The 27,314-nt window shown below is 40.7% G+C and overlaps 1 protein-coding gene across 2 annotated transcripts in view; it reads left to right on the top strand.

Moving 5' to 3' along the window:
• The window catches only part of ryk (receptor like tyrosine kinase), a 65,382-nt gene that overhangs the window by 8,756 nt on the left and 29,312 nt on the right, over window positions 1–27,314 (top strand). For both annotated transcript variants that reach the window (XM_033622381.2, XM_033622380.2), the window contains exons 2-7: window positions 18,011–18,132; window positions 20,013–20,112; window positions 20,686–20,817; window positions 23,393–23,455; window positions 25,015–25,156; window positions 26,378–26,478. In XM_033622381.2, the coding sequence (XP_033478272.1) occupies window positions 18,011–18,132; window positions 20,013–20,112; window positions 20,686–20,817; window positions 23,393–23,455; window positions 25,015–25,156; window positions 26,378–26,478 (660 nt within the window). The remainder of the gene's footprint in view (window positions 1–18,010; window positions 18,133–20,012; window positions 20,113–20,685; window positions 20,818–23,392; window positions 23,456–25,014; window positions 25,157–26,377; window positions 26,479–27,314) is intronic.

The following is a 27,314-nucleotide window of genomic DNA, read 5'->3' as shown; positions in this document are numbered from 1 at the left end:
GCTAACCCACATCTGGGTTTTAGGACTCGTTCCTGCACCACTCTATTTACGTACATGGAGCCCAGATCACCTCCAGATGTGGTCTGAGTGATCGGAACCCAAGACACATTGAGGATGCAGTGGGTGCAAGCTCACCTGTGCATAGAGCTGTCCATTTGTGATGTGATCACCCAGGACACATGTTAACACCAGGTGTAAACAGGGCCTTGTATTTAACAGAGCAGTATCTGGAGCACCAGGTGTTGATAGGGACTGGGTGATGTTCTAATTGTACTGCTGGGGCATTAGAAGATGTTCAGGGTATCCATGGTATATTTCAGTTTGCTCTGTGTGTTGTCTTTATTTGTTATGTCAGCAAATGAATATTTGTGCGTTGAGTCCAAGCTTGTCATTAAGTGTATAATAACAGCTGTGTTAGCCAGCTGTAAGAGGTGAGATAAGAACTGGAGCTTATCTTGTTTGATGCTTTGCACACCACAGATGCAGGGCAGGAGTTTTTGTTGTGGTCTCTCTGCTTTGTAAGCAGATGGACCCTCCGCTCAGGATTTCACTCTGATAACTTTAACAAACAACGTGACTCTCGGGGGGTTGGTAAGGAACAGGAAAACGTCATGCCTGAATGGAAACAGGGTTTTGCCTGCACAGCCTGTTTGTCTGTGGATGAACTGCAGGCATCATCCCTGATTGTTTTTGCATATGACTAACGGGGAGTAAACTGGCTGTTTCAACCCAGCTCTCCACATGCATTCCTACCCTCAGCTCCCACATCAGCTGTGTCTCAAGACCCGCATCCTGGGCTGGAATTGTGTTGCAGCTGCCAGCTCAAATTCAGTTACTTAAAGGAATACTTCATCCATAGAATCAGTCTTTGCTGGACAGCAGTTGAAGAATGCTAAACATCCCTGCAACCTATTGTTTGTACAAAACATGGTCAGTTGCATGACCCACATTGAACGAGCTGCTTCCAATTTGGGTGAAAAACCGGCGAGATCACACTTTCTGTTTTTAGATGTGAAGCCACCTCACTGATCTGAACTTCATTGTGTACAGTTTTATATTTCTGGGGTGTAATGAAGGTCCATAATGGTTAAAACAGATAGTTAGTGAAACAGATTGTAAAGAAATTAGATTAGAGAAGAAGTATAGTCCTGGACAGGAAACAACAGATATAATTCAGTCCCAGTGGAGAGTCTGTGAAGCACCACAGGGCTTGACGTACTTTTTTCTGTGCCGCTGCTCTGATGCATGTAACTTCTTAAATTACATTTTTTTTTTTTTTACAGCACCATTTGGTGTATCGATCCTTTTTCCTGGCACTGAAAATACAGCAAACATTTATTCATTGTGAGAGCTTAAAAATGAGGACATTACAGTTTAATTTGAGCTTCCCTTCACTGTACAGTGAAACTCCCTCAATTATTATATGGTCATAGGAGCATTTTTGAACAGCTTTTCAGCAAATCTAGTATGTGTTATTCTATTAGGACTTCTCTTTTGATGTCACATATTTAAGGAAGTGTATAACATATAATGTGGACTGAATTACTGGCCCTTTTTTAAACTGGAATTGTGCAAATTTGCAGGACCACAGTTTGGTGTATGGTGCTGCTGTTGCCTTTTGCTGCTCTGTCTTGTCTGTCCATGTGCTGTCACTCTCCTCTTAATTGCTCCAACACTATCAGATATAAATGTTTTTCATTGTGTGAGAGAATGGACATGTGGCATGACAGTGTGTGAAAAATGTCAATTGCATGCGTCTTGCGAGTCGATGCATGAAGAGTTGGCAGCTGTGCTCAATGTACAGTATGTACCAACGTGCACGTAAAGCTGAGACTTAGGTGCGCAGCTGATATTTTACATGCACTACCCTGCATATGATAATTACACGGGGACCTCATTATGAACAGTTTTATGTCGCCAATTAAGTTAAGTTGTAGGTGACTTTAACACAACCCTGTTTTGGGCAGTTTGGAGTTTATATTTAATGCTCCGTGGTTTACATACATACATATATATGCACATGGTATTTTGAGCCCTGCGCCAGAAAAATGGCCTTCACGGTTTCCTAGGCCACACGTTGACATATTGAAATGTCTTATTTTGTCCAGCTGTCCGCCAAAAACCCAGACGTGTTCACTTTACAATTATATAAAACAGAGAAAATCAGCAAATCCTGACATTTGAGAAGCTGTATCCAGTGATTCGTTTTGGCATTTCTCCTTGAAGAATGACTTAAATGACATCAGAATAGTTTCAGATTTATTTTCTGTCGATCAGCTCAAGCAGGTACGACGCCAGAAGGTTTTTTATTTTAAAGGTTGTTCAGAAATGTATGATGATTGTCGCGAGAGACGCTGCATCACACTTCTCACTTAACGCCAGGGGTAACCCTCGACTACATTCATAAGGCCCATGACCCGAGCTATGACACTGGTTTCACAGGCTACAATAGCGTTCTTTCTTTCTCTGTTTCCTGGCATTCTGACCATCCATGTGATCATTACGAAGATGAGGGATGAAGTAAAAATAAGATTTCTGTACGTTAACTCGCTGTCTCCTGTAATAATGACCTTTTTGAGCCCAGTTTTCCATGGTCGACCAGGCAACACAGTACTCTGAGGATTTTTTCTTGGTGGAAAGTAAGCACTGAGAGAGTCTGTTTTCTAGTTCTTACATGGTGTACTCACTTTTTCACTGGTCTTACTGCTCACTTTAGTAATGCTGGGCTTTTCCAGTCATAGCAAAACCATAGCTTCACAGTCCCCAACCAAAATTAGTATTGTGTACACAAAATAAGCAGTTCCCTATGAAGTGATTATTCCAATACTTTGCTTGTGGGAAGAGGATGTTGTGTGCAGCTACAGTTGTTGACAGATTCTAATCAGGCAAACTCCGTCTGGTATTACAACTACCTCACATATTGTAATCCTGTTTTATTTCATTGTGACTAGTGTTGTTTTTGGCGGCCTGTTTTATTTTAGTTTTAGTCTAGTCTTTGTGTCAAACTGTCATTTTAGTTTCTATTAGTTTTAATCACGTTCATACTCTTTTTTTGTCTAGTCAAGTTTCAGTCAACTACAAGTCTGAGCATTTTAGTCTTATTTTAGTCAGAATAATCCATGACTATTTTCGTCTCGTTTTAGTCAACGAAAACTGATGACATTTTAGTTTAGTTTTAGTCAATGAAAATTGTATTTTAGTCTCTTTTTAGCAATGCACTTCTATTATATCCAGTCAATATAGTATAAGTACTTAGTATAGTATAACCAAACCAAAATTTTCTTTTCAAAATTAGCTCCTATAGTTAGAGCTAAATATATATTTATTTATACAACAGTTAGTTCCGACCGAGTAATTTGATTGGACGAGAGGCATTCCGTGAGTGCTGGTATAGAGTATAACATCACTGGGACTTGTAACAGGAAAATCACTCCGCTCACAGGTGTTATAAGTATGGGATAATGTATAATGAGCCGGTTTTTCAAGGAGATTTTTACAAGGAGATTCAGCAACGGCTGAATCTCCTTGTGAGTGCAGCGTGCAGCTGTGTAATAAATGTAAATACAGCCATTAATTAACCAACTGTCACACTCACTACATTGACGCAAACTGACACTATAGAGTTACACTAGGAAGATGGATATCATCTTCAAGAAGATGGAAACAGAAATACTGCAAAATAATAATAATAATGCAACTAAACATTATAACGTTATTTCATCTCGTCTCGTTTTGGTCAACGAAAATTTTAGAGACATTTTAGCAGAGGTTTTATTTTGTAAACCACTTTTAGTCTCGTTTTTATTCGTCAACAATATTGCATTATATATTTAATTGTAGTTATCGTCACATCACCCACATTTACGTTGCGTCTCGTCTCATCTCGTTTTCGTCACGTGATAAAGGTTCGTTGACGACGATATTTAGTCATACTTTTCGTTGACGAAAAAGCAACACTAATTGTGACTTCCAACAGGGAAGCAATGTGGACATTTTTTCCACTGGCCCGTCAGGTGAGATGGTCAGTTGGTGTGAAGAAGTATTTCACAGCTTGAAAGATGGTCTTTTCACAGAACTGGGCTATCTATGAAGTGGAAAGACTCAAATACTTTTGAAATTGGTGCAACATGACCAGAGAAAACAGAGGAAAAGGGCTGTGGCATTTGCTTTTTGCTCAAGAGGTAGAAAACCAACAACTGCTCGAATTGCATAGCACCAAATCAGTTAACGCTCTCATGAGTGGATGACGTAATGAGAGTTGGTTTTGGTTTGACTGAGAACAATATGGTGGCCGGCAGGTAACAAACAATCTTGCATTACAGCTAAAAAATAAGCTACAATATGTTTTTGAAAACATTTTAGGTGAGGAAAAGGCAGCGCGGCAACAGAATCTTGGTTCATATTTAATCAGCACTGCTTAGGTTTATCGTTTGGTCTGAGTTTGTATATATATATATATATATATATATATATATATATAGAAAGAGAGAGAGAGAGAAAAGGGCAGGTCCTTCTCTCAATCCGTTTCTGTACTCTTTGAGCCTGTGGTGGCGGTGAGCTCATCTGATTGGACCCAACCCGACCTGACAGGTTGGATCTGGGAAGGACAGAAAATGAGACAGAGAGAGGGTGGCGCTGCAGGGCAACTTGGTTAGCAGTGTTTGCTTCTGCCTCCCCAGCAGGGGGAGAGATGTGCGTAACACGCATTGAAGAGTGGTGATCATGGTCACTGCATTGCCATGGAACGCCATTTTCACGAGACCTTTAGAGGGGCACAGCCGACTCTGCTGAACCTAGGGGCAATTTAGAGCAACCTAACATGCATGCCTTTGGATTGTGGGAGGAAGTCGGAGTACCCGGAGAAAACCCAGAGAACATGCAAACTCCACACAAAAGGCTCTAGCTGGCCGTTGAATTCAAACCTGGAGTCCTCTTGCTGTGAGGCGACAGTACGAACCACTGCACCACTGTGGCGCCCTGAAAATATAATAAATGAAATGTTACATGGAATAGGTTTTTTACAGTCGATATTGGAGTTTTTTAAAACTGGGCTAGGGCCAAAATCTGCTGCCGTCAGTCGGGCTCTGGTTGGACTTGGACAGAAATTGTGTGGGTTCATGTAAGGTTGGACCTGATCTTTTGTGCCGGATAAGAGCTCTGTGACGGGCTTACAAAAACTGTGAAAGCTGAAGTTTTAGCAGGAGCCCTAGAGTCAGTGAAAATCTGCCAGATGACGTGTACATTTTCGCTGACAAATGAGCAGGGGGATCATAGCTCATTTACATATACTACCCACGTTGTTATGACACATATCAGCAAAGTATCCCTTTAATTCTTGCTGAGCATGAAAAAATGGAAACATCCAGGTCTTCAAAAATGTGAGCAAGTGTATAAAATCGTCCTCATATTCTGAGGAGCCAAGTGCATGTCGGCTAACCAGCCTACCTCCCCTCCTCCCAAGAGCTGAAAGGAAAGCAGGGGCTTTGAAAAAGAGCCTGTGAACAGTGAGGAGTGATTGGCAGCAGCATTCATTTCCTTCATGCCACTCTCCAAGGATCCTGCGGTTGAATAGGGGAGCCCCTGCTTTCACATCTTTTGTCTGAGAGCTGCTACACTCAGACAAAAGATGGGTGGTTGCTTTACAGGAGCAACCACCAAATTGTTGCTCTTGTGTTAAAATGAGAATATTGGCATTGGAAATGTACAATCATGTTTTCTTTCCCAACTTTGTCCCTTATGACACAAGAGTTTGAGTTCTGCTGTAATCCTGTTGAGACCACTGCCATGCTTGAGTTGCACTGATTTAATTTGGCCGTCATTTTGTCGTCTTGCCTTCTAGTCTCTGCTGGCATTTCTAAAACAAGCTAATTTAGTTAGGAAACACACCTTTCTCAACTAAAAAAAAAGTACAAAAATATTTGACCTTGTGCGCACAACCCAGGCTTTCAAACTGCGGCCGTACTCACAAAGCCGCCCATGTAAAACCGCATCCAAAAATAGCGTGAGACGGTGTGCGTGAGACTTCTTAAATGACCTGTTAGGCTGCCTCGAACTGCTAATCATTTTTTCAGTCAACCATTTGATATTTGTTGAGTAAACTAAGGAGCCCCTTCAAGCAACAAATAACCATCAACGAGGTGCCTGTAAAGGGACAGCGGCAGACAGCCTCACTCAGATTCCTTCCCTCTGCCTTCATCCTCGTCTGCCCTCGGGCCACTTTATGGAATAAAAGAGGAAACTGATGTATGGTTTCTTTTGAAGTGAATCAAAGAAAACCACAGAGATTGTGACTTAATGTGTGTTTTTTTTTTCTTGCTGTAAGATGCTTTCAGATGTGACTATTTTTGCAACCAGAGCTGCTGGTGCTGTCTGACTGTAAAAAGTCAGAGGATGTCTTTAGTTATGCTTTTCAAAGAACATACTATGTCATGATGACTTTATTCTGCATTCTTATAGCGCTTTCCTTTTTAATTTTTTAAACTTTGATACTGCTTTTCTTCAGTTGCTGGAGGTAAAGAAACTTGAGTTGGATTTGTGTTGGGACACGCACCAAAGCTTGGCTATACCTAATCTTTCCTTTGGAAAGAAAGGTGTGCAGCTGCCAGAGAGAAAGACTGAGGGAAGTTTCCATCCAAATATGGCAGAAATTTTAACCAAATTTCCATAAAATCAGCAAAAGAAAATGTGAATTAATACAGGTTTCCATCTGCTACTGTTTATCTCACTTTCACTTTAGTGTGCAGTGTTATATTATGTCTTTTTTATCTATTATCTTTGCCATCAGTGTAAAGAAGAGTGGCTGTCTCCAGATGAGTGCTGTTTATTCTTCAGGAAGATTCAAGTGTTTACCTCGAAGGTTACTGTAGGACAACTCAAATCATGTACCCACTCCTGTAGACTTCATAACCTGGATGATGAGTTCAAGAAAAATAACTCTCAAGTGCCCTGCATCTCCAGAGAGATAACTGTGACAGGGGATGGCATGTCAGGTGATTTCCTGCTGAATTTTTTAGCCCAATGCCTTTTGTTAGGGTGGATGTTTGAGAGCAAAGCTTTGGTATTTGATAACTGCTTTTATTTTATAAAGCAACCAGCAAGTCTTGTGTGTTTTTGTACATTAACGGCCTGTTTATACTAGATGTACCGATACCACTTTTTCCTTCCCAATACCGATCCCTGAACCTTAGTTATCTGCCGATACCAAGTACTGATCCGATACCGTGCCTAAAATAAAAATGGATGGGATATGAATTGTTGTATGTCTCAACTCCTAAAACTCTATGTAAAATATTAAGAAATGAATACATGATAGTAGAATGAATGCCATAAAACTTTTTTTTTATTATTATTATCCAGTGTTATCCAAGACATTTTAAAGGCTACAGTAGAATGCTTTTTTAACTCCGCTCCGTTTCCATTTCGTTTGCCTGTAGCGTGCGTATAAGATAAGGTAAGATAAGAGATAAGATAAGATACACCTTTATTGATCCCATAATTGAGAAATTCCAGTGTTACAGCAGTCAAGGAAATGACGTGAGGTATTGCGTGGTATTGGATTGGTCATAGGCTGTACTCGCCGATACCTGATACTGCATTTTAGGCAGTATCGGAGGCATTTCCAATCTTTGCATTTGCACCTATCATTTACATGTAACCGGCGTTTTCCTCGGCAAAAACTGAGATTTTAAAAAACTGCTTCCAAAGCGAAAGTTTTTTAAAAAAATATCCATTTCTATTGAGACGTGTAGGTAAAGGTAAAGTTCCACTGATTGTCACATACCTGAGTGTGTGAAATTTGTTCTCCGCATTTGACCCATCCCCTGAGGGAGCGGTGAGCAGCAGCGGTGCCGCGCTCGGGAATCATGTGGTGATCTAACCCCCCAATTCCAACCCCTGATGCTGAGTGCCAAGCAGGGAGGCAATGGGTCCCATTTTTATAGTCTTTGGTATGACCCGGCCAGGGATCGAACCCACAACCTCCCAGTCTCAGGGCGGACACTCTACCACAAGGCCACTGAGCTGGTGTAGTAGTGTATCATTGTTTTTATCACTAGCGCCAAGAGGAAAACAAATCACTGTGCATGTGCAGAACGCTCTTCTATGGTATTTAGCATATGGCGTATTGCCACCTACTGGCCTGGCATGGTAATTGCAGCAAAAAACTGCAGTTTCTGCATTTTCAAGTAAACAGGGTTATTGTTTACACAACTGAAAGTGTAAACCCGGAATTTTTTTATACGGGATAAATAAGAATCCGTTTTTATTTGTATCTGTATCCGTGTAAACAAGGCCTGAATGATGGTATGAATTGTAAGATATATGTTCAGACGGGACAAACCTGACCAAGCAGCGAAATGAGTTTTCTCTTCATTTCGGGTTGTTTTGTGTAACTTGTTGAACAACTTTAAATTAAGTTACTGCTAGATTTGGGCTGCATTGCAAAAAGTTCTGAACAAGTTCTCCAAGGTGTGTACTTTTGTATTACTAGTGCAGTGTCCGTTCAAAACATGTCTGTTCAGAACAAGCTAATTGATCGGCCTGTGGTATTGCTGCTTGCAGCTTTCTCAGGAATCATTCATGCAAACAACTTCACACTGGACACTGCGCTTATTTGGGTCCTGACCAACACACCTGTGCCCCAAACAACTATAGGTTATAAACAACAGACTAAACTGCTCATCAGTCAGAGAGATTTTAGCATTGAGCTACTTAACATGATGTCTTTTTCAGTCAGAGACCAAAACCCGCTCTCCTCAGTTTATAGCTTTTCCTCTCTGTCTGATATCTAAGACCTTTAGATCCTTCGTACATTACCCCCTCCTCTCCTGCCCGATTCATGCCTGTGGATTTGTTTGGAGTTTCCAGTTGATAGAGTTTCATGCAGGCCCTCATTTTCCCCTTCCTTGGTTAATGTTGCCAGTGTCTTCCCAGTGAGAGGCTGGAGGGAGTGTTTATCTCCCGAGCACTCAGGGATGAAGGCTTTGGGAGGTATAGTGTCGACTGTGCGCACAAGAGGGTCTTTGTTATATCTGTCCTGGACCTTACCACCTGGCTACTGCCACCTTTTGTTCTCCTCTTTCAGTCTGCAACGTGATCCACAGCTCGCAAGAGAACACTGCATGTCGACTTAAAACTTTACAGAGCCCAAATGTTCAGACAAACTGAAATCCTGCTGTGAGTTCCAATTTTGTGTTGACATCTGTATATGAAAGGAACGGCCATTTTCAGTAGGTGCTCTGATATGTGGTGTTAATAGTAAGGTATCAGTTTTGGTGTCTGAACCAATAAGAAAAATGTTGGAGGACTTCAGTCTCCCCTCTCACAGCTGAAAGAAGTCACAATGTGCCCTTTAGCAAGGCATGTAAATTAGAGGGACTGATTGCACTGTGCAGCTCTAATGTGTTGGTACTCTAGGAATGTCAGCAGGGTGTTTCGTGGAAAGAGCTTGTGATTAGTTTGGTGTTGAATGTCTGTCAAACCAATGAAGCAGTGCATCTGTGGAGCTTTTCTTATTTCCCAAAAGAGTTATTTTAAGTGTTAGCGTCTTGTATAGCCTCTCAAATTGCCTATTAAAAGATCACGAGCAACTTCCAGTTGACCTGCTGCGAAGAATATAAGTCAGTTTGTGCTCATTGGGCCTCATGCAGGAAGTGAGACAAAAAACAAATTTCCTCTTGTATTTTTTAGTTTCTACTATTTTTTCTCATTTTATTTGTGTCTGTGGATTTCTGGGTTTCTTTTCTTATTTTTTTAATCTTATCTTAGGTAAGAAAAAATATATGAGTGGTCTGGAGCACTCTTACCAAGACAAGAGGAAAACATATTTTTCAAATTCTTACCCGATGTGAGGAAACACGTTTTAAATTTGAGGAATATAAAAAATGTATGAATATAATAAAATCAAATTTAGGTTATTACATGTTTAATAGTAATTGAAATTATTGGATTATTAAAGTTGGGGGCTAAATAAATACTATTGGTGCATTTATTAGGACTATAAAAACCCTTACATAATATCACATGTGTTCAGCTTCTGAGTGGCTCTTAGGACACATTCACACTGGCGCTATTTGGTCCGCTTTAAACGAACCCCGGTCCGCTTCCACGGATAGTTTGGTTCGTTTGAAATGGTATGAACACTCATTCGAACTCTGGTGCGGACCAAACAAGCGAACCCTGGTCCACTTGAAAATTGGGGGTCTTGGTTCACTTGCAAGTGAACCCTGGTGCGGTTCGCTTATAGTGGGAAATGCAAACGGACTATCCAGCAAACCAAAAAGAGGAAGTGAACCATGGAGAGGAAGTGACGTAGAGCGTTTTGTGGTGACCAAGCTGGCTGAATGGGATGGATTTCTGTTTTTGGTCCTGGCCAATCAATGAGCCGGGTTTTCTTCTTCCTCATGCTTTTTTTTCCTTCCTGGTCAGTCGTCGTTTCCGGCAATACCACCCCGAAAAGAGCAGCTGTTGTGTCTGCATGATGATGTCCAGGCATTTTTGGTCTGCTGTAAAAAGTGCAGACCAAAATGCCTGGACATCATCATGCAGACACAACAGGCATGATGATGGCAAGGCATTTTGGTCTGCTGTAAAAAGTGCAGTCTGAAAGTGAACCGAACCAAATGAAGGTGTGAAATTTTTTAGCATTCCCCGTCCAATCGAACCAAGTCCCCCGGACTATCCTGGTATGAATGCATGCACCCTTAGATGCCTCGGTCATCCAGGCCTCACACAGAGAACATGTCTTTAGAGATCACACGATCTATTTGATAAATGAATGAATAAATGCTGACCTCATAAAAACGCACTGCTTCTAAAAACATTTTCTTTTAATTTCAGTCACTGTGTGTCCCTCTGCAGTTCTGAAGTATAAATCTGAGGTACTTTTATTTATTATAGTATTTTGATCTCATGTCATTTTCTACTTTTACTCCACTACACTTTAAAGGGGTTTTCACTCCACTAGAATTATTTGATAACTTATTAGTTACTTTACAAATGCAAGGTTTTTGCACATAACCCATATGAAAATGCATAAGTGCCACTGAAACGATTAGTTGATCAGTGAAAATGTAAAAACTTTAATCATGGTTCCAGTTTCTCAAGTATGAGGACCAAATGAAAACCATTTCACCCCTATAGGTTACACAAGATCCCAAACATTTTCTCATAACTTTTCTCCAGATGTTGACTTGTGAAGTAGAACTGAGTGTGGTTTATAACATGACTCTAATGTAAGCGTTTGGTGACAAGTTCAGCCGAGGTTAATATGAGGCTTCAGCGGTATGAGTGGGAACCATAGTCGGGGAAACGCAAAGAGGGAATTTCATACTCAAAAGACTGTAACTGTAGAAAGTACTGACTTGATTTGCCAAACTCAGACTGCTGAAGCCTTATATTAGCTTTGGCTAAACCATAGAATGTATTTTTGCACAGAGTAAAGATTGTAGATTTCGTCCACTGTTTCTTACAGTAGATTCATGTGAGAGAGGAATACATAAGAAAGCAGGAAAGAAAGGAGGGAATACAGCCGCAATGGAGCCAAGAAATGATCACATCAACAAGTACCTCTCTCAGAGTACTTTAATGTGGACTATGATGATTGAGAAAAGTCCAATATACCATTTGGTTATTCAGAGCTCCACAGTCTCAGAGTGCAGAGCCCACTGTGGGGCACAGACAGAGCAGCAAAATGCCAGGCTAGGGCAGGAAATTAACTTATTTGTCAAACTGCCACTGTGGCTGGTGGATTCCAAAATCTACCAGCCACTCAATAGATTACAATTGTGGGGGTTTTTTGGCTGGTGAGTGGAGCAAACCAGCAGCCACTTGCATATTTTACCAGGATTTGGCTGGTGGCCGGTGCCAACTTCCAACCCTGTGCCAGGTGCAGTCAAAGTGAAACTTAACTGTTTGTTATTTCATATAGAAATAAAATGCTATATTTCTAAGAACAATTGCGCTCTCATTATAATGTTGTCCAGCATTTTTCCAAGCTACTTTTGAGGAAAGCGTCTGCGTGCCTGTGGAAAGTGCGCACCCTGCGGTTGAGCGCTGGGTCTAAAAGTTGGCTTTCTGCAGCTGCTGCTTGTCTAATCCAATCTGTTGTTCTGATCTGATCCGATCTGACACGATCATCTCTAATTGATACACCACAAACTGATCCATGAGAGGAAAAAAAAAAGGTATTTAAAGTTCCATCTGCGCTGTGTTTACGGACAAGCATTTATCGTACTGCCTAGTTGTTTTAAATCCACAGTGTGTAGGAATTTCTCCCATCTAACGTTGAAATCATATATTGTATTCAAACAGATGGCGCACTCTAGCCCCTCACTGTTTCAAACACGTATTGCAACAACTGTAGCTGCTGTGTACCAAAAAGCTGTGATAACAATGATGAAACCATGTCATCCGATACTACATGGAGTATTCATTCAGGCTCCTACACAGACACACGCGACGCGAGTTGACAAACCCCCTCCTCACCATGCTGGCTGTGTTTACAACGTAGGACTGTTGGGGCGGATGTAAATTGAAACAAACCAATCACGTCTTGTCCTTTGACAACTTTGACAGCCGCATAACAAAGTCCCACTCTTTGAGCATAATGCAGGATCATGTATTATGCAGCATCACAGGAGACAGAATCCTTGTCGCCAAGAAAGTGCAAAAGGGAATCAAAAAGGCAGCGTGACCGGCGAATTAAAAAAACAAGGGTTAGCATTGGGGTTGCCTTTCCCAGGTGGAGAGAGCTGCTGAAGGAGAAAGGTAATACAATCACAGGCCAGCGCTAACAGCGGCTAACAGTGACGCAGTGATGCGAGGAGAGGGATGAGGCTGTTAGCGACTGGCCGCTAACAGCGGCTAACAGCCAACAGCAGCGCTGGCCTGTGATTGCATTACCATTCTCCCTCAGCAGCTCTCTCTACCTGGGAAAGGCTACCCCGATGTGGGCCTTCGTTTTTTTAATTCGCCGGTCACGCTGCCTTTTCTATTCCCTTTTGCGCTTTCTTGGCGACAAGGATTCCGTCTCCCATGATGCTGCATATGCATGATCCTGCATTATGCTCAAAGAGTGGGACTTTGTTTCAGATTTGCCAGGGTAATAGCGAAGCGCCTCTTGCTCCTATCCTTCGGCTCCTCAGTCACGCAGCACTGGCCTGGCTCTCAACGAAAACGCCGAAGGCGGTGCTGTATGTCCCTTGCTGGCGGGTGTATTCTCAAGATGGCGAAACGTAATGGAACCCCACAGACGACTTACCCGCACAATGTACAAACAAATCCGAAATTCTCCTTTTACGAGAATAAGTCAGATTATTGGTGCAGGTAATAGTACACCGGTGATGACATATTTATGAATGCAGACATCAATTTTTGCCAATAAACAACTGAAAATGTTACACAATGTCCCTTTAATCATGTCCCTCTCTACTGTCTTTGACTATAGTTTGCCTGTTAGTCGCTGAGTCTCTCACTTCAAGAAGAGGGTATAGTTTTTTAATGACTGGGACTGAAGTTATTCTTGTGGAATTCATGTTTTTCACATGTCGAGCTTTTTCCTTCACATATTCTTTTTAACCGCTATGATTCAAGCAGTTACACCATAAAAAGTTATTTAAGGGCCCTTCTTCCTCTGTGCACAATGCTGTCACTTGCTAAAAAGATTTTTGAAAAGCTTTGTGTGAAGACAAAGAGAAGAGCAACAGAGACTAGCACTGCACTGCCCAGGATGACGGAGCTTTAGTTAGGGATGGGAAATGATGAGATTTTGGTGCCAGTGCCATCATCAATTATTTTTATTGGTTTGTTTTCTTTATCGATTCCGTTTTTGATTCCTGATCAGTTTTCTCTGTGGGGAAAAAAGTAGGCCTTTCAGTGTGAGCCCAACTTTTTAGTATTGCTTTAACAGTTAGTATAGGAAGTTTCTAAAGTGTATAAAGTCTCAAATACATGGCGTTCCTGGAATTTAAGCCAGTATCTTACAGAAAGATGTCTCAGCATATTGCTAGTGTTTACACTTGTACTTGAAACAATCATTTTACAAACATTGCAAGCAGCACTGTTGTCATCTGTCATCATGAAATGAAACCATGCTTTGGACCGTTCCATCCTCTCTGCCATGACTTCTCCTCGTTGCAACTTTCCGGCAGCGAGGACTGTCAGAAAAACATGCCGGCATCGATGAAAGGAATTGATACTCTCTGACAATTTGGAACCGGTTCTCAGTTCCCAGCCCTAGCTTTTGTGTGATTGTTTATTTTGCAATAGTATGATCAGTTTATCAGGTCACTTAGTTGATATATGATGATGAATTTCACCAATTTGTCATTAAACAATATCACATCATGTACTTGTGCATGCCGAGCATGAACAGATGATTTTAACAGCTGCTTATTATGGCTACATGTCACTGTGGGCCAAACGATACATCACTAAAGACAGGTTTTATTTAAACATAGTTGTATGCATTAGATTGTGCTGATTAATCGAGGGACTTACTGACCTCTTGTTTAGGTTAATTCATGAGAAATGATTTTCACATTACAGGCTGCACATGTGAGGTATCGATATGATTTTAACATGATGAATGAATACAGCAGTCATTTCTTTTAAAGATTTATTTCACCAACACTGTCGTGTGTTTCATGCAGTATTAAAATGTAAAAATAGAGGATTTATTACTGCAAACATGAAGTGTTGATGTAGATGTTCTCTGTCATTGTTATTTCAGCGTGCTCAAGTGTGCTGAGTGAGTGTTTTTTTACATCAGTGCAGGTGATACAGTGTGTTCTGCCCTCGCTATTGTTAATCACTTGACACCAGCAGAGAGAAATGGAAATTTCCTGCAGGAAATAATTCCTCACAACACAACACGCTGCCAAGTTATCACACTGGAATTCAAACTGATGGTGTTGTTATTTTCCATTAGTGTTAAAGAGGACTGTTAGCATTAGAGACGTTTGGATCTGTCACAGCAAACAGCACGATAATGCAGTGAGGCTCTTTGTGACCAAACATTAACTAAGAGGAATCTTGTTTACAGGCACACCTTCCACTAATGCTGTTTCCCCGTCCAGAGAGCAGAGAGTGTGAGTCAGTGATGAAACCTCAGGAACCACTCACTCCCTGCCCTCGGTCTGTGTACACTGACAGACTCCTGTTGCCATTCTTTCACATTCCTGTTTTGAAGTTGTTGCAGCGAGGGTGGATGGCTATGGTGCTGTTGGAGGGACAAACTTTAGTCAGACTCACACTGGTCCTCTTTGGGCCTTTATGCCTGGTTGCTTAGTTTAATTGGTATCAAAGCAGTGCTGCCCCATGTTGAGAAGAGGGAGGTGCAGAGAGTTGAGCCTGAGAGAGGTAATTATAACAGGGCTAAGCTGTGTTGCCCCTTGTACATCTGTGAAGTGTATACAATACATCCACAACATCGTTTGTTTCCCATTTTTCACGAATTGAAATAAAAGATTGAAAATGTTGAAATGATGCTGTGCATCAGCAGCAGACTTTATAGTGTGTGTGTTTAGTTGTGTCCCTTTGTGATCAATCTGTGTCCCCTCTCTGAATTCGAAGGTTTCTTGCGGGTCTGTGAAAGCAGCGCAGGCTGCTTTGGCTTGATCAAAACTGAAAGCAAACAAAAAGACCCAGTGCTGGACCACGGGATGCACGGTTTACATGGGACTGCAGCAGGTTTCATTTAAAGTAGGTTGGAAACATGCTGGACAATACTAAAATAGGTGTGCTGCTGTTCTAAGAGTAGGGCGTTCTATTTCTGTACAAATTAATAAACGGTTAAGTTTCACTTTTGCCGCTCTGTCTGTGCCCAGACTACGCTCTGCGCTCTGAGAGTGTGGCGCTATAAAAAACTGAATGGTATATGTATTCCAACAGCACTCCCAAGAACAGATCCAGCTTCAAAAATAGAAAATCAGTAGGTGGCAAATGTTATCGTGGTGGACTGCCACGAATAAATGAATGTGTGGGAAACCCTGAAATAGGTTCTTTCTCTCAAACTTGGTTTACAAATTGGTTTAAATCTGTGTTAGTGAGCGCTTTGACTCCATTATCTATCCACCTGACAGGTGTGGATTATCAAAATGCTGATCATGACTACACAGGTGTGCCTTGGGCTGGTCACAATAAAAGGTCACTCTAAAATGTGCAGTTTCTTTTCACACAATGCCACAGATACCACTGTTGACCAGAGCTGTTGCCTGTGACCTGAATGTTTATTTCACTACCATTAGCTGATCTGGCAGTACATCCAGCTGGCCTCGTAAATACACACCATGTGTAACCACACCAGCTGAGGACGTCCACATCCAGCGTCTTCACTTGCAAGATTGTCTGAGACCAGCCACCCAAACAGCTGATGTAGCAGTTGGTTTGCACAAGCAAAGAATTTCTGCACAAACTGTCAGAAACTGTCTTGGAGAAGCTCGTCTCAGAGGCTGGTCTCACACAATCTCGCAGGTGAAGAAGCTGGATTTTGAGGCACCCGGTGGATGACCTGCAAAAAAGGTTATTCACAGGTGGTATTTTGTCTTAAATCAGTGTCTGGGTTCAGTTCTAGGTGAACCCAAGAATGTTGATCGGATAGGTTTTGTTGTTTTCACCAGCTAGAATAAGAGAGCGGCTTCAGTCAGATGCGTTACGAACTGGCATGTTAACTGTGGAGATGTGCTGCTCAATATTATGTGATAAAGAAATATACCCTAATTTCACATGTAAGAAATGGCCCAAAATGATAACTTTTAACATGCTGTCTAATCAGATTATTTGAACAGTGCATGGTTATGTAGGATTTGCAGTTTTGGTTCAGGCTGCCGATCTTGTCAGTGAGTCAGGGTTGCACAAGCGATTAGTCATATGTGTGGGTGAGGGGCCCGGTGCGGTATTCCACGTCGCGGTGCCGGCTCAGGAGTGGTCTTGAAAATCAGATCCATGCAGGACTCTGTGTGGAGGGCCACAGCTGGCTCTTTGGAGCAGGTAAATGTTCTGCCTACAGATACGTTTTACCAATTTTGCTCATTTATAATTGTCTCAGTGCTGAGAACATGAGATGGGGTCTGTATTTTTAACTTTACATGTAAAAACTCACATTTTATTTTAACTATCTGTTTTAGTGAAAGAATGGAAATCCAGCACTTTCACTCTTCAGGCTTGGTTCGATTGTAGTGTATGTGACATCCGTCCCCTCTGAGTTGGTAAATGCCTGAGAATGTTTTTAATTGAGCCAATGTGAGAAAGGTCTCTGAGCTGGTGCTTTGAGATAGCCCGAGGGTATTGGGGGAGCCTGGGCACATTCTTCCCCTCTCTTTAAACTAGATACTCACAGACTGATAGACAGACCCCACTCTGCCAGACTACGCTTTCAAGGACTGATAGCACCGCCCCAGGCTGGGGTTGGGGATTTCACCCACACACATTAGACTTGTATTACTTTTTGATGCAGCTGTAATGCCAGTGAAAAAACTTTTTTAGGCCTGTTCATGTGAATGAGACAGAAACGCAACATGTTACCAACCCATCCCACTCTCTGATGATCATGTACTATGACATTTCCTAGGCTATATGTTCACTAAAGACTGAACGGTTGATGTATGCAAGTCCCCTTTTGATCTAAAGCATTCCAGTCCCTTCCTCTTAACCCTTCCCCTGCCCAGTTTTGCTTCCTGGATAGAAAATTGCGGTCATATTTGGATGTTGTCTCACTTGAACGTTTTGAAGTTTTCACTTGGGCACTACGAGGGCTCAAGTACTAACAGATGTGGTTAGTCCATCTCTTTTATTGTGGGGAAACCCCCCTAATCCAAGCTGGCAGTTTGAGTGGATATTTTACCATTTTCCTCAGGCTTGCTCTGTGTGAGTGTCTAAATCTACCTCTAAATTAGAAAATGTCCTGCCTTTTATGTACACTGTAGTGGTTTTTATCTGGATTTCCAAAATATTCAGTAAATGATCTCAACTCTTTCTCATAAGGTGCAATTTTATGTCCTCTGTCCTCACGCAGGCCTCGACGCAGAGCTCTACTATGTGCGAGATGATGTGGTGAATCATTATGCCCTCTCCTTCACCCTGCCTGTGCCCAGCGAAACCAACAGTCTTCACTTCTCATGGCATTCCAAGACAAAGGTAAGTCTGGAGTTTTTTGCTCTTTTTACACTGCCATTCAAAGTGGGAATTTAATGCCATTATTCAGCCTTGCTGTTCTTTATAAAAATGTATAATTGTGAAATGTGGGGACAGAGTTTCCTCGCCTTTAGGCCAGCAGCGAAAGTAGTAATAGCATCCCAGCCGGCAGGATGGGACCATGGTTGTGTGTTATGTGCGTGACACAACCCCAGAGAGATTTAAAAGCAGCCAGCAGTGGTTAGCAGCTAACTCAAAGAAGAACAGCAGCCGAAAATGTCTGTAAGACACTGAGACAATGGGTGTGGTTACATGATGGCTTCTCAATCAGAATGAAATAAATCTGAATGAAATCATTCGGAATTAAAGTTTTTCCAGGTAGTTTACATGAGAAATATTCATTCCGAATGAGGGTTTACACGGGAGATCAGTTTAATCGCCTTTATTCGGGTCCGTGCAAGGTTTGGGGCAGGGAAGGTTTCTGATTGGATAGGGGGTGGAGCGGATGTTGCGTGTTTATGTTTACTGGAAGAAAACACTGTAGTCCATAACAAGATACTTGACGCCGCCGTTCTTAGTGCCTTTTTCAGGCTTATTTTGCTTATATTCTTGAAGCAGCAGTATGACAACAACCTTGTTCTGCTAATGCTTCGTCTGTTGAGGAGGAGAAGAGAGATAGAAGGTCAAAGAAGGGAGATAGACGATCACTCTGGACCATCTCTTGTTTTTAGAAGCTGCCATCTTGTCGCGCACGCTATATACGTCATCACGCCAGAGGGGCAAGGAAACGCATGCGCAGAAACACCGGAATGAACTGAAAGAGGAATGAGTGTATACAAGTGCGAGAAATTCTTTCATTCGGAATTAGAAACGGAAAATTAGAAGTATTCCAGCCCCTTACATTGGAATGAATTTGCAATCGCATGGTCATTTTAGCATTGGCCATTTTCATTCCGAATTAGGTGTTTACAAGATCACTTTTAATAGAAATGAACTTTCATTCCGAATGAAAAGGGAATTAAACTGTCCGTGTAAACGCACTCACTGAGGTCTGGGACCTCCTTACCCTCTGAGCAGAGAGTAAGATCGGCCTCCAAAAACAGGGGTAGTAAATTAATGGTATTGCCATGTTATGCCAAGTATTGTTTAGAAAGCGCCGTGTTTACTGCTAAGCTATCTAAAATCACTCACTGGAGATGATGTCGCTGTTTGGTTCTGTGTAAAAATGGATAAGCAGAGTTAAGAAGGGACTTCTTAGCAGCCCTTTAGTGCAATCATTGCACAGGGCTATTGGATAACCATTTCAGTGCATGCTTTTTTCCCCCAATATGTTTATTGTCATTGTCATATCTTATTGACAACACATCAAAGAAATACATAACAATAGTACAATGGTTTGAAACTAAAATAATATACAATACACACTACACAGACACATCTAAATACACTCATACTTTCTACTTGCACAGAGATCAGGTACAATATCAATAAATCAAATTATTACCTTACAATTTTTTAAAGTTCTGATCAGATAATGCCTATGTTTCCTCCTTTCATAATGTTCATATTTGGTTCCCAGAGCTGAAATAAGTCTTTCCACTTAAACTTAGAAATGTAAGTTAGTCTTTCCAGACCTAAACCCTCAGATAGCTCCTTTATCCACATTCTCAGTGATGCAGCGTCAAAACATATCAACATGATGCAATAGCTCTCCTGGCTTAAAGAAGTCCAAAGTCCAGAAGTTTAGTCTATTTCAGTGATTGAATGAAGTCCTCTGGATACATTCCAAGCACACACAGTTTGTCAGAGATGTTGAACACCAAGGTCCCTTTAAACGCCAAACATTTTATTACATCCTTTTCTTCATCATTCTTTGTTTGTAGGTTGACTACCGGCTTGGCTTCCACATGGAGAATCCTATTGCCATGAACCAACCACGGAGCAACATCTCCAGTCAGGGGGAGGTGCCCCGTGTTCCCTCTGGTTTGTCAGATATTCGCCTTTTGTTGTGTCACATGCTCATAGGGCTCCTATGTGCTTCTTGGTTGTAGACTTAAAAAGGTTTTTCAAATGGAAACACCCACTCAGCTGTTAGCAAAACAGAAGTGACACAGGTTAGAGCTCTAATAATTAAAATATGACTACAAAGGTTAGTTCAGATTTTATGAAGTGGGGTTGTATGAGGTACCCTTTCCAACATTGAACTGAAGCCTTTATATATTTCTCTTCAAAGCCACCAGATTCCTTTTGACAAAAATATGCTGTATTATACCTCACAGACAAGGGAGTTGCTTTAGACTTTTTCCTTGATAAATTAATTTAATCATTTCTGAGTATACTGTAATGTGACAGTAGGAGTGGCAGAGTTGTATACGACATTGTTAGATTTGTAGGATTGTGCTCAACTTAAACAAGTTTTACAGCAGAGTTAAGTAAAAGCCTAATCTTTATAATTCAGTGATGTCATACATCTGTGATGAGTGATTCCTGGCATAGTTTTATGTGCTGCAGGGGGCCAAGTTTCTCTAAATGACACGTGTGTTCATCTCTCCCCAGTCTTTAGAGTGGACCTCTTCTGTTCCGGCAAGGTCGATGGAGAGGCTGTTTTAACTGTGCAGCTCAATCTGACCATCCATGCCAACAACTACACAGTGCTCAACTTCAAGAGGAGGAAAATGTGCTATAAGAGTAAGTATCTTAAAAATCAGCTAATAATCCAAACAGATGTGCAGTTAAAGGTACGCATCGAGACGGGGGTGCAGCCTTACTGAATGTTTTTTCTTTTCTTTTTTAGTCAGTATCATTATTTGTCCATATGTAGTTTTTCATAGCTGACATCTTTATACGTAGTAGCAGGGAAAGCACAGGTGTAATTAATAACAGTAATGATGGCTGTTCCTGCTGGCTCTCTGTGACATTTCGGTGGAACTGAGCTATCATTAATATTATTAGTAACACCTGTTTTTTTTGTTGTTGTTGTTGTTTTTTTCTGTATGGAGGATGGAAAAGGACTTTAGTATCTATGTAAGAGTGTAAAGAAATACTGGAACAAATAAATAAGAAAATAAATACATAAATGTATGAATAAATACAGGAACAAATAAATATGTACAGAAATAAAATAATAAATAAATAAAATGTATTAATAAATGCAACAATAAATAAGTGCACAAATAAATAAAAAATATAGAAATAAATGTGAAAATAATTAAATAATTGCATTTATTTACTGAAATCTGCATTTATTTATTTATTTCTATGTTAATTGTGGCATTTATTTATTATTTATTTATTTCTGTATTTATTTCCATATATATTTATTCCTTGGCGTGTAATTTTTCATCCTCCATATTACTGCTTTGACATTTTCAAAATATCTGCTGTGATAATAAAATAAATTGTGCCAAAATATATTCAACATAAAACACTGAGTGTGTGGAGAATTTTAGTGATTTACTGACTGTGTGTCAGCACTGTGTGTCAGATGCTCTGAAGAGTTACAGTGGGAGATGAACAGGTTTTTGTGTTCTGTGTTCAGCTCTGTGCTATTTTTAAATCTGCCTGAAGATAATTACATGTGGCCAGGAGGCTTCTTGCCATATTCCACATGGAAACCAATTTATTCCCATCTTATTTTGAGCATGAGTCAAATTAGCAGCCATAAGAGAATCTTTATTTGCCTGGGTGGTGCTTAGAGTGCACGCTGAGAAATCATACCTGTCAACTTAGTTCTAGACCAGTGTCTGTAGTCCCAAAGCAGAGGATAAATGATGATGTATGCATGTTGTTTTAATTTTTTAATTGCGCCCCAAGCTTACTGACGTATAGTCGTTTTTAACAACTGGAACTTCTCAAAGAATTTTTAGGAAGCTTAACCTATAAAAGCTATTCCAGGTTTGTGCTCCTGGGCATCTAACAAAATCCCTGCTTGCGAGGTTGTCCCTTCTTGTCATCTATGAACTAACAGTGAAGAATACTAGATGTTGGTGATTAGTTGATCAGCAAAACCCAACACAAGCCCTCCTGCTTTTTATCTTGCACTTTCTTGTTTCCTATCATTTAGTCTTCTGATGGTTTTAATTTGCTTTAAAGTTGGGGTAGGGGAAAAGAAAGAAAACAGCAGAATTTGAAAATATACCCTCCTCTGCAGCTCTGACGATCCCTGTCCTAAGTCCCTCCCACCAGACGACCACAGGCATATGTACGTTCTCTGATTCTGTTTATCAGACCAAAAATGAGACAAGAATTAGTTGCGGCATAGGACTGCTATACCTGGTGGAGAGCTGGCAGCAGCTTTGCAGATGTGGTCCTCGGTAGGCGGCTCGACCAGTGCAAACCCCCCCAATGCAGGCAGGTAGCAGGCAGCAGCGGCAGGTCTGAGCTGTGTAACGGCAGCAACAGAAAGTTTGCTGATTCAGCAGGGAGTCTTGGATGTCCTGTCCTCCAGAGCTGGGGTTTAGGTTGCTGTGGATGACTGGGGGTCTGTCTGCAGAGCTGCTGCCTGCTCTCCTCCTGGCGAGGTGGTGTGTAGTGGTGGGTGATTTGAGGCTTTAGCTAATGTTAGATACATGAACCTGAACTCAAAGCTGCAGCCATGAGCCATCAGCCCCATTTAGCAGAAAGCTAAGCTATGTTCTCCTTATCTCTGAAATCTTCTGCCGATATTGACGTGAGTTATTTGTTTACAGCCATATTCTCTTTTAGACTCTTTTTGGGTTGCCTTGCAGTGTACGCAATTGTTGCCAATGCTGGAGTAGCACCTTTCTCTGCAGGATTCTCATCCACTGAATCAGGCTTTCAACAAAGTGCATGCACATTTGCATTTGTAGAACAGCCAGTAGGAACGCCCTGTCACTGAAATGACCTTTGATTGGCCAGCGTCTCCGAACTAGATTTTCTAAAGTCTGCAGAAGTCTAGTTTTCTCTCAGTTCAATTGAATTACAGTATGGTCAAAGTCTAATATGGGTATCTCAGCTTTGAGGATTCTGCTTTTTTTTTCCAACACTTATTAAAACACCACAGACAACATTGCTAAATTACAGAGACCACATGTACAGGGTTATGTTGAAAAAAAGTTTGAGATGTGGTGGAAATACATTGCTCTCTGTGTCCTGGGTGTATGTGATTTCAGCCATTATCAAGGCCGTTTTTAGTTTAATCATAAGGTTTTGTTTTACATATTATGCTGGGGTTGTGTGAATGAAGTCTGTATATTTTCACCAGAGCTGATATAATTTTCTGTCCTTCTCTCCGTGTGAACAGGAATCGATTCCGACCCAAAGATTCCCATTCCCCCCAACAACAACACTCTTCCACGGCCTGACTGTAAGTAATCTTCCCTCCACATCCTGCTCTACTTATCCCTCAGTAGCAGCTCCGTGCATTGTTTATCATAGGTGGCATCAGCCTGACAAGACGGTGGCCAGATTAGTGCTGAGAAGTCTCTCTGTATAGCAGTGCACATTAGTCAAACTTTCCATAACCAAGGCATATGAGCTCAAAGAGGAGGATTCATTCTCCTATTGAAGTGCACTCTGTCACCCCCCACCCCCTTGGAGTGGTGGTCCTCTTCCAGGGGGATTTATTCAGACTCTTTGTGAGCCCACTGCCCCAGTAACAAAGTACCATTAGTGGGATGTCTCTCTTCTGCTTGGGTAGGCCCGCAGAACCTGGGGCCCTCAGAAGCTTTTAGAGAGGTGATGAGAAAAGCTCTCAGACACTGGATCCTGGGCACAGCTTCTACTCTTCCAGGCCTCCATTAAGCCTAAGTGGAGCCCCCAGTGCACTTATAGTTTCTTTCTCTCTCACTCATGTCTTTATCTCATCGCCTTACGTCATATTTTTGCTCTGCTTCTTTCATAATAGCAAACACTGTAATAAGGGTGGTACTTTTTGTTTACCAAGTTTTTCTTTTGCTGTGTCTGATTGTCAGTACGTATGGAGGAGAAAAAATGACGAATTAAATATAAATAATAAATGTTTAAACGGATACATAAATAAAATAAATAAATAAATGCTAAAATAAATACATAAATAAATGAATAAGGAAATAAATGCAGCAGTTAGGACCTCCTACCTCATTAACACACACACACACAAAAATACGAAGATTAATTAAAAGTTGTACAAAAATTAAGAAGGCTTTCATTAATGAGGATGGTATTTTTTGTGCAACGATAACCCCATTCTACCAAGTTTCTTAAGTGCTGTGTCTTGTTTTTAACCTGTATAGAGGAAGAAAATTGACCAACAAAGTAATGATTAATAAATAAATAAATGTGTAAAAAAAAATAACTAAATAGAATAAGTAAATGCTGAATAATATATGTAAGAAATAAATGCATAAATAAAGAAAGAAATACAGAGGTTTGGGCCTTCTATCTCAGTAACATACAGACACAGAAAAACTAAATAAATATAGTTTTATGTAAGTTATGTAAGTTTTTTTTATTCAGTTATTTAATTTTTTCTGTATTGATTTCAGCAATTATTTATCCCTTTATTTATTTATTGATATTACGAATAATAATAATAATAATAATAATAATAATAATAATTATAATGACTTTTTTAAGGACAGAGAAAGGCCCATAGCGCACCACATGAAAACAGACAATTGTCTATGTAAGAAAATACAATTTATTTTTTTTATTTATTTCTGTTTTTATTTTTACTAATTCCTGTATTTATTTTATTATCATTATTTTTTATTTATCTTTTTTTTATTATACTTCAGTCACTTTTCATCCTCCATATCTTTGCTCTGCTTCTTTCGTAGTAGCAAACACTGTTGAAGCTTTCTGTAATGGTGATGGTATTTGTGTGCATTTATTACCCATTGTCCCACCTTTGCTGCTATTTAACGTATGGCTTGTTCTCGTCAGTCGACGGTGTGACCGCCCCCACCACCTCCACCCAGGTGTTCTATATCAGCGTGAGCGTCTGCTGCATCGTCATCTTCCTTGTGGCCATCATCCTGGCCATCCTGCACCTGCACAGCATGAAGAGAGTGGAGATGGAGGACAGGTTTGTTTCTCTGGTTTGTCCTGGTTCCAAACAGACCTTTTGTTATGAGTCATTTAAGCCGAGTACACTCATTATACTGAAACTGATGAAAACCAGCACACAGCGCAGCAGACTTACAGCCGTGTATCTGTCACCTGTGGAAGTTATGTTAGTGTTTTCTGCAGAATGCTCCTGTTCAAAGACGAACAAAAATAGGTCATCTCCACAGAGAGGATTATATCAAGTTGAAACCTGCACTTAAGATCTCCCGTTGTTCGCTTCCTGTAATCTCGACTCCAGATGGCTGTAGGCAGCCACGCTGGTTATTGATGTGAAATGAGATCTGAAGAGATGAGCCTTCAGGACAATAAATTTAAATTATACCAAGATTGTTTTCTCACTTTCTGTGGAAATCTGACTCGTGATAATTAAATCTTAAAATAAGTTGTTGTAAAGTGGCCTTGATTTGATCATTATGGAATCCTTATTTTATATAGGAATATTTGTTGGTCTGTCTGATCAAGTTTCTGAGCAAGGTATTTTTCTGTCTTTTATAGCTGAACTGAGTCGTTGACTAATCAATTAGATTAGTCGATCAACAGAAAATTCGTGTGGCAACTATTTTGAGAATAATTTTAAAGCAAAATGTTAAAAAACCTCACTGGTTTCAGCTTCTCTAATGTAAATGTTTTTGTTGTCTTTTATGACAGGAAACTGAGTATTTTTTGGTTCTGGAGTGTTGGTCTGACAAAAACAGAAACTGAAGATGTTACTTTCAGCTCTGGAAAATTCTGATGAATATTCTCCTGCGTTTTCTGTAATTTTATGGACTAACTGTCAAGAAAATAACCAATTTGAATTGATAAGCCCTAGTATTTAAAGTTTAAGTTAGTTTGTAATGAAGTTTGGAGTCCTGTCAGGGAGTAGCGATGCCATGGCGAGGAAATTTTCCCACTGATTACACTTGGCATTTTACATAAAAAGAAAACTGCTGATGATGCTCATTATCTGCAGCACACTATATTAAGTTACAGGAAACTGGTTTACACATTACTAAGATCTTCCCTAGCTGAGATGTTCAGGTCTAACGTTGGAACCCCATTTAGTAAATCACTGGTTTGAGACTAGCTTGTAGAAGTGAGAAGAGACTTCACATGCAAACTTAGTTACAGCTTTACAAATCTCTGCTCATAAAAATCCTTGGTGCCTCTGTATAACGACTCTGTATTTCTTTGTTTTCAGCGTGAGTGACAGCGGTAGCTCGCAGGGCCTGTCTCAGCCGTCCACACAGACCACACAGTACCTGAGGGCTGACACTCCAAACAACGCTGCCCCCGTCACCAGTAAGAGATTTCACCCCCTCTCACCACATTACCCACAGGCGATCAGATTCAGTAACAAGATGTAGCATCAGTTCATGTTATGAAATGGCACCTAGAATTACATTCAGCCTGATTCAGATTGACATAGTTGTTTTCCCTCTTCTCACATTGGCATCTGCAACTGTGCGTGCTTTGCCACATGCAGTAATGGACTGTGAATGACCTAATTAGCCTAACTAATATCATAAGATTGTAATGAAACACAGAGCTCCTGCAGTGATGGTTTCTGACTTTATGGTGCTACTGAGCAATGTGTAAATGTGCGCACTGTGTGCTTTGCGTCAGGCCAAGTGTTCAGCTGTTAAGAGAAGCACAAGCAGGCTTTTATATTGATGTAAATATAGAACAAGGTGGGGAACACAGACACACAGTAACAAAGTTATCGTAAGAGTTAAATCGAAACATCTGACTTCCCTACCTCAGTGGATTATACAGTTAGTGAGTGTCTGGCACATTTTAGCTCTTTGTTAGTTGTTGGTGGTGTTCAGAGGCAGTGTGATTACTCAGCCAGCTCTTGTTGTCTTGACTGGCTCCCATTATAATTATGGGTAAATCTGTGATGTTTTAGTGGAAAGAAAAAGAATATTCTGGCAGGCTTCACACTGATCAGTTTGTGTTTATCATGTGGATTTGGCCTTTTTATTACAGTGCAAGTGACAGGGCCACGAAATGAGAGTCAAGGTTGCCACAATAAAATGTCACCATTGTTACAGCAGCCCCAGAATTCATATGACATTTTGACAAATATCTCATTAGTCAGAAGGCTTTTCATGGCTTAAGTATCAACAAATCATTCA

The sequence above is a fragment of the Epinephelus lanceolatus genome, chromosome 6 (assembly GCF_041903045.1).
Source record: "Epinephelus lanceolatus isolate andai-2023 chromosome 6, ASM4190304v1, whole genome shotgun sequence".
NCBI lineage: Eukaryota > Metazoa > Chordata > Actinopteri > Perciformes > Serranidae > Epinephelus > Epinephelus lanceolatus.
This window is presented reverse-complemented; position numbering and strand designations above follow the sequence as displayed.